The following is a 7,882-nucleotide window of genomic DNA, read 5'->3' as shown; positions in this document are numbered from 1 at the left end:
TGCTCGGTAAAACATTTGCGAGCTGAAACATAATCCCTCGTGGCACAAAATGATCATTTTCTTCAGGGACCTGCCAATTCTGGGTCAGATCTTGCAAAAAATATCCACAACTACCGAAAAAAATCCAACATACCTTCTGAAATTCAACACCAAACTCGTTTCCTTCCCGGCAAAAGAACAAGTTCTTTCCCAGAAAGGAAGTAAACCGATCGCCCACAATACTGTAAACCTGTGCCCACGCCATGCGAGCACCTGAACCATAAAGTTCCAGCTGATTGCCTTCATTAGAGAAAAGAAAAAACATATAATACTCGATTACAAAGGTCCCTTCCGTTCAGCAGCAGAAAAAAAATGTAAAGTCTGAAACCAGAGCAAAACGGAATTTAATGAAACTTCTTTGCTTCGTCAGTCCGTTCGTCCGGTTTTCTTACGAAGGCAAGTGCTTCCCAACCAGAAGCGAAGAAGCAACCGAAGAATAATGCAAATCACCCACACTGGCGAATCGCACTTGTTCGACCCTGGTCCTTTGTCGAGCGAAGAGAAAGGATATCCTGAAAAACGGAGTACGAAGCGAAATGAAGAACGAAGCAGAGCAAAGCGGAAGGAAGTCGGATGCACACACTGCACTGCAGGGCAGACGCAAAATCAAAAGAAACAGGAAGTTTAATTTTTCATACACATAGCTTTGTGTCGATTTTATTTTGTCTTGATTTGATGTTTTGTTGTTTTCTTATTGGTTGTAAAAATCCTTAAACACTAAGCAATAAAAACAATATATATTAAGATTCTCCTTAGGGCGACGGGGGTATATCTGCTAAGAGAAAAATACGCGGAACTATACATACAATGATCTTTCAGTTTTTTTCTTTACGGTGTAGAGTAGAGAGCGGTTAAATTTCTATTCGGCTTATCGACTAATTTGTCTTGTCACTCGTGAGTAAGTGTGAATGGCGGTTTGAAATGCATCAGTTTCTTCTGTGTTTGATGAAAAAGGTCGATCTGATTAGTCGTGTTAAAAGGCACATTATTTCACTCTCTTTCTCTAGGGTTCGCACACTCTCGCAATAGGAATTTCATACAACTGAGATCCTTTTTGAAATAGGTCTGATTTGAGACAACTTAAGATGATTCTAGCTTATGCACTTAAATGTTTGTTTTTAAAAAGAAAGAAATTAAGTAGTTTACACAAAGAATTATTCTAGCTGACTAGTTTAGAAACTTTCATGAAAGTGATTGTGCTTTCCCTTGCGACCCGAGGATCATCTGAGAAAGCGACCAGCAGTAACTCGAGATTTGTTCGATTTTTGATGGTATAAATAAATAACTTACAACAACTAAAAACAATTTCTGGCGACGTTCGAATTTAAACTCGGGAAAACACACTACTTTTTGGTAATTTTGCGGAAACTCGAAAAGTTCTATCGGAAAATAGATTTCACGAATAAATAACCTATTTACAAAACTTTGAACTGTGTTTCTCTCGGTCACTCTTCACTAACCTTCTCTGTCTTTCTTCCTCTCTGTAGCACACTTCGATAAAGGCAATAAAAATCTAATCAATCGCGGTGGCAATAAGTTTCAGTCTTTTGTGGTGAACTCGGTTTTGTGGGGGTTTTAATGATGACCAAAAAGGCACTTTCGTTGAACTTCCGGTTGGCTCCGAAACACTTTGTCTAGTAGCAGGCGATATTGCTGTGAGGCAACACCGTTGGAATGTACTTGTCATCCTGATGCGAGTGCGATGAGGGAGATCCGGGAACCACTTGGGACCCCAGTTGGATTCCAGGGCACCCGCTTTCGGTGTGTTTGGTGAGGAGAGGCAACCGCGAGAACGATTTGGTACAGGATGGGCACTTGAAGCGTTTGACATCTTCGTGAGTTTGCTGGTGAGCTCGCAGATTGGACCGATCAGCAAAGGCCCGAGAGCAGAGCTTGCAGATAAAGGGTTTCTCACCGGTGTGAGTCCGGATGTGACCCTGCAGAAGCCACGGCCGCGAGAAAGCCTTATCACAGAGGTTGCACTTGCATGGAAGCGTATGAGTGCGGATGTGCATCTTCAGGGCTCCGAGAGTTTTGTACGGTTTGTCACACTCCTTGCAGACGAAGATCTTCTGAGCTTGGTTGCCTTCGGCTGCTGGACAGTGGAACTGTTGGTGCTTCGATAGACCGGAGTAGGTGGAGTAGGACTTGCCACAATCCGGGCACTGGTATCGAGGGGCACCACTGGAACTACCACTTGATTTCTCACTGGACTTCTCACTTTTCACTTTCTGGATGTTGGAGTTGGAGGTGGACTTTTCGGTGAGGATCGATGGCGATGAGGTGTTGTTGTTGTTCTCTTCGGAAACAGTCGAAGGACTCGATCGGGCCGGTGAAAGCGATCGGTTCGACGAAAGGTACGAATTGAACGAGGTGTGACTGGAGGTTGGCGATAGCGTGGGATGTTCTACAGGCATCATGAGCTGATGATGATGGCTGAGACTGTAGGGCATGTAGCGGTGCTGCCGAGCGAAGGATTCCGACTTGATGATATTGTTGTTCTGGTTTATCCGCAGCTCAGAGGCTGGGTAGGCCGGAACCATCGTAGGCGGTGAGATCGATTCCTGGCGGGTGTACAGAGATGGATGTGGTGGCGAAACCGAACTTTCACGTTGTCCATAAGGAGACAGTGGCTCGGATCGTGGTGGCGAGATGTGATGATGATACGCCAAGTTGTACAGATCCGAAGGATATGGCATTGGGTATGGGAAATGAGGATATCCAGGATACACATTGGGTGCGGATTTGTAGAAGTTGTGTAGCGGTTCAGCAGGCGAGGATGGAGATCTTGAGGGTGGGTAGTAGATGGATGGGTGTGATCCGTAGATCGGAGTTGGAACTGAAATCGGCGATTTGATTTCAGTTGGATCGGGAGAGGATGATGGTGGCGGTGTTGGCAAAGTGTCTTCAGCTTTGATCACAACAGGCACTGGAGACTCGGAACGAGCCTTTTTCTTTTTCATCGAAAGATCCTCTGGCTTTGTGCTGAGGTTCTCCGGCTCCATATCAGATTCGGAGTCTGTAACGAACAGAGAAGGAAAAGTCTTATTAGCAACTTGCTGACAATCGTTTCATAAAACACTTCTTTTGCAATCATCAAATTTGTTTCTGAATTGTTCCTTTTAAGACACTTACCGTTTTTATCTTCCTCCTCGCGAATGAAGACTGGGCGCTTCTTGAGCGGGCAATGGCTGTAGTTCTTCTGCATGATCGATGTTGGCATAGTTCACCTTATCTTCAGTATTATTTTCTTCCAATTTCGCTCCTGGCGAATCACAAACGATTGTCTCTAAAATCCACTTTCACTTGAAGCACATTTAATCCTTGCTTGTTATTCCATTTATAATTCCGTTTGTCCTTTCTTCCCGACACTCTCAGTCAAAACACTTTGTACGGTTTAGATCAACGATCATGTAGCAGCAGATCACTTGTTTCACTTCCTTCGTTCCGATGTATGCGCAACGAGCTCAAACGAACGACTGAAATCCTGTCCGCCAGGCCACTGTCGTCGATAAACAAAACACGGAACCGAACTGAACTGAACGCAACACGAAAGCACAAAGCGAAAACAGAAACCCGAAAACTCAAATCACTTGAACAAATTATATATCGAGTGCAATAAAAATTCGAACGTGTGACTGAACGACACGGCAAGTGAGCCTTGAATGGTGTTCGGATCCTGCTCGGGCCCCTATTTATCGCCGCGCCGAGCACCAGCACCCGAGTGATTTCCCCTTCGCCCAGAGGGAACAGGTCGGTCGGCTGCGGCAGGCTTTCGGGTTTTCCCCTCGAACGAACGATCGATTGGTCTGGCAGCGATGGCGAAGGCGAAGACAAAACAAAACAACCGAAAGCAACAAACGGCAAAGCACCAGGCAATAAGCCAGGTGTTGCAGCTGCTGTTCTCTACCCGTCGCCTTCGTTGTCTTCGATCGCTCCGTATGGTTGTGTTGAGCACGTGCCTCCGTGCACCAATGAGATCGACCGGCCGTAAGGTGATCGCAGCCGTTGGTGTGTAAAGTGGAAGACGGTAAAGATCATGCAAAGAAGGTGGAGCTACGCCGGTGTCTTCGGGTTCTGCTCGGGTGTCTGTTGGAGGGGGAAAGACCGCAGGTGTGAAATTTGATTCGGGCAGGGGAAGACGACTTCGGGTCCGCACTGCTTCGTGCTCGTCAGTTGATCGGGTGTTTTTCACCTTCTTTATTTCGGTTCATTCAGGTTTTTCTACGAGGAGGGCCCGGTGTGCACTATGTGCATTGGCTCTCCGCTACGGCTGCTTGCACTTCGGCGGGAACCGGTGTTCGGTTTCATTTATTTTTAGCGCTGCTTGTTTTTCTCGCTTCTTCGGGTCGCGGCTTCTCGCGAGGCGCGGGTACAATATGGAACTTGGACCCACGCGTGCACGGCTGTCTGCTGCGGCCGCGGAAAGACAAGTTTTCTCCCGTCTTTTCGCGTTCCGTTCGGTTCGATGCGCTCGGCTGGACGGCCGTTCGTCGTTCGCTGGCGAGAGAAATTTTCTCTCAGTTCGATTCGGAACGTTTGCGCGTTCGTTTCGGCGCCCCCACACGAGGAGACTTGAACGACCGCCGAGCCCCACCGAGGGGGTTCGGTCCCGTTTGGTCGAAAAGCATTTAAATCGCAATCAAAAATCTGTGCGCCAAAAGTTTCATCTGTCCGCATAAAGGTGTCACATAATTGTGATTTTTACCTGCACCAATTTTGTCTGCCTCTGTTCCAAAAACTCCCTTTAAATGCAACCTTCAGCACCGGGTCTTTTGTGTGAAACGGTACAATGAAATGCTTGCAGCCGGTCTCCCTCGACGCTTCACAAATCATCATCATCTGCTTCATCTGCTGTCGGCTGTGGAAATCGGTTAGAATCCTTGTGCAATATGCGACCGTTTACGTCTGCGTGTATCGCCATCCGAAACAAAGCGATTTTTTGCCTTCACTCGTCTCTCGGGGCTAGGTTCGGGGAGGACGATGGTCGTTCGCCCGGGTACAGAGAATAGAATGTGATTTTTGGGATTTCGCTGGGTGGAATGCTTGTTGGTATACTGTATGAAGAAAACATGGAACACATTGCCGTTGCACCGGGCATAATCCTAGCAATTAATAATGCTTTCGGGGGAAGCGAAAAGTGTCGTCCCTTCCGTGTGCTGGCTGAGCGAGGTTTCGAGTTTCGACGTGTGATGCTGCGTATGGGGGAATTGATTTTTCGGCGTTTAGATCAGGATGTAGGAATGTGACAAAAGCTAGGAAGTTCTTCCGGGGTTTTGCGATAGGCGAAGGTGCGCTTAGGTGATTTTTTTTATTTAAGGAAATGTTTTGAACTGTTTCATATGAATGAAAATTTAGGAAGTTGATTTCGAGACAATTGAATAGCACATTCATTCCATACAAATGGAGCTGTTTATAAAGATATTGTACTATTATAATTACTGGTTCAAAACGGCTATATTAAATCACACATTATTCCTAATAAATTGATTCATTTGAGAAACTGAACCTGCTTATGGCCATTCTTAGTCACAACATAGGTGCAACCAAGACTTTCTTTTTTTTTTTTGGCAATTTTTGTCGTTCCAGTGGTTTGAAACGCAGCTGTGCGATGTATTTTTGTGTATTATTATGACAACGCTCATAAGAATTCATAGGAATTAGATGTTTCAAATATGAGTTCTTTTCTAAATTTGAAGCTTTTAACCTATTGAAATATCAGAAATGCAATCGTTCCTACAGAAAAACGAGATCGCAACTAACATAACAGACAGTTTCTGACAAAACGTCTGTTGCTTCTCTTTTGATGGAATTTTACAGTTAACTTTCTAAACCATGTTTTGAAGTCTGTTGAAAATTTAAATTTAAACCACGCCAAATGTAGTTCCTCAAGTTAACAGTTTTCTCAAAACAGTATAACTTTTTCGAACCATGATTCTTTTATTTGATTTGTATCCTTAATCGAGATAATAATCACCACTCTCTAAATCAAAGGCTCTTCTGGACGTGTGTGTAATTTTAACACATTTCGATAAATAATGATTTTGCTTAATTTTCTCATGTATCTCAACACACAGAGATGCTTAGTAGGGGAATTTACGTATTCTCCTAATTTTCTTGGAGCTATACTCTCTTCGGCAGCTTTTCCATACGAACTGCAGGCAAATTTGTTCGGTAGTTCCCAATCAGTCACATTTTGAGGCGTGTTCATTTGTATTGTTTGTTCAATCTCGGAAATCTCGTTAGAGGTAAGCTGACACTACAAAGAATCGTCTGAATGTTTTCATTGGTTTGTTTTGATAGAAAATTACTGTGTATTTGGCGTTTGAAATTAGGTTGCCAATAATAGTCGAATGGTGCCTAAGTCGTAAATCATCCTATGTATTGCGAATCTTCTTCATATGTTAGTTTAGAAGCATTTGATTTTGTGCAATCTGTCCAATCGATTTGTTAAAAAAAAAAAACTTTTTTGCTTCACAGCAGACAAATTTACTAACAGTTTCAGCGTTGCTCTAACCCTCAAGACGTGTGCAAACACTATGGCCGATTGAATGAATTGCTTGCTTTTCTCATAGTAATTCCCATACAAACTTTGAAGGGCTTGTGCAGTTTCAGTTTTCATCCAAATGAGCTCAAATTTTGGGAGAACATACAGAATTTGATCTTTAATCGAATAAGCGATGTGGAGCAAAAACGATTGGTTCGTTTAATCAGTGTAGCTGTTTTTGATTGAACGTTTTGATCAGTGTAGTTGTAATATACACCAGTTAAGATACGAGAACTGTTGTCCAAATACCTACAAATTGCTGGGGAATTATAACTGTATTCGATCGGTAGTTTAGACGAAAGTTGAAGACATAATATTGTAGGTCGGTTGTCTAGCTCTCATGACCTCTTTCTCAGTGATTGTGTTCGAAATAAATTGCTCTTCATACAGCGCAAAGAAGCGTTTCGTACAGATTTAGATTGACGATCAAACATTTTCACCAAACTTTATATTGAAAGACAATTTGGATAATGTTTATTTGATTCTGTTTCCAACGTTGTCCTCAAACCATGTTTTTTATTTTGCTTAATTTCAAATACCTTTGATTCAACCACGTGGTGTTTAAACAAGTTATTTTCATTATGTATGTACCAAGGTGTTGGGGAACCTGTAAAACATCACTTCATTTTTTGTATAATCCAGTAAAAAACTCCTTCAAGAATTCTTCCAAAGAATTCACGAGGAATGTTCCTTGTGATTCTCCCACAAACTTTTCGGGTATTCAATCATTTGTTTTCAAGAGATACCTCTGAGAATTCCGACAGGATTACTTCATGAATTAATTCCGTACTTTCTAAGTGCTTTCTCGAAGAACTCCTCTATTAGTTTTTAATAAGTTTACTAGTATTACAACAGAAAATCATACCCGGAATCAATAACTATTATTCAACAGATTTTAAAAATACTCAAAAATTTCCCTAGCAATTTGTTCAAGGATTTCTTTAAAGAATTATATGTACGTCATCCTAGGATTCTTCCAAAAAATTCAGCTAAGTATTTTCCAGAGTTTTTATATTCTTCAAACAGAACTAGCAAATATTTTGGATATTTTTATGACTTTTTATTTTTGAACAGATTCATTAAAGGATTTGGCAAATCAATCTTGTACTTTTCAAAAAAAAAAAAAATCAAACTTTATAACAGGTTGTGGAAATCTTTCCACTCTTCATTTTTAGTTTACAAGCTAAACACCTTATTTTTAGAGATTTCTTTGCAAATGACTCTACGAATCATTCAATATTCAAACCCAAATTAAATTAGATTTCTTGCTTAACACATACAAAAAAATGGAAACAC

At 42.2% G+C, this 7,882-nt stretch overlaps 1 protein-coding gene across 1 annotated transcript; it reads right to left on the bottom strand.

Moving 5' to 3' along the window:
* Positions 1-866: 866 nt before the first annotated feature.
* On the bottom strand, positions 867-3,709 carry LOC5570443 (protein escargot). The gene is made up of 2 exons (XM_021847402.1): positions 3,175-3,709; positions 867-3,058 (listed from the first exon to the last, which is right to left on the bottom strand). The coding sequence occupies exons 1-2, from the start codon at positions 3,260-3,262 to the stop codon at positions 1,674-1,676; spliced, it is 1,473 nt and encodes a 490-aa protein (XP_021703094.1). The 5' UTR covers positions 3,263-3,709; the 3' UTR covers positions 867-1,673.
* Positions 3,710-7,882: the final 4,173 nt, after the last annotated feature.

Source organism: Aedes aegypti, chromosome 2 (genome assembly GCF_002204515.2).
Source record: "Aedes aegypti strain LVP_AGWG chromosome 2, AaegL5.0 Primary Assembly, whole genome shotgun sequence".
In the NCBI taxonomy this organism is placed as follows: Eukaryota; Metazoa; Arthropoda; class Insecta; order Diptera; family Culicidae; genus Aedes; species Aedes aegypti.
The sequence above is the reverse complement of the archived record's forward strand: the minus strand, read 5'-3'. Positions and strand labels throughout refer to the sequence as shown.

What these genes read in the sequence shown, in the direction of transcription:
- LOC5570443 (XM_021847402.1), bottom strand. Translation starts at nt 3,262, where the DNA reads ATGCCAACATCGATCATGCAGAAGAACTACAGCCATTGCCCGCTCAAG. An exon ending in CGAGGAGGAAGATAAAAACG is followed by an intron (nt 3,059 to 3,174) that starts GTAAGTGTCTTA and finishes TGTTCGTTACAG; the next exon opens with ACTCCGAATCTGATATGGAG.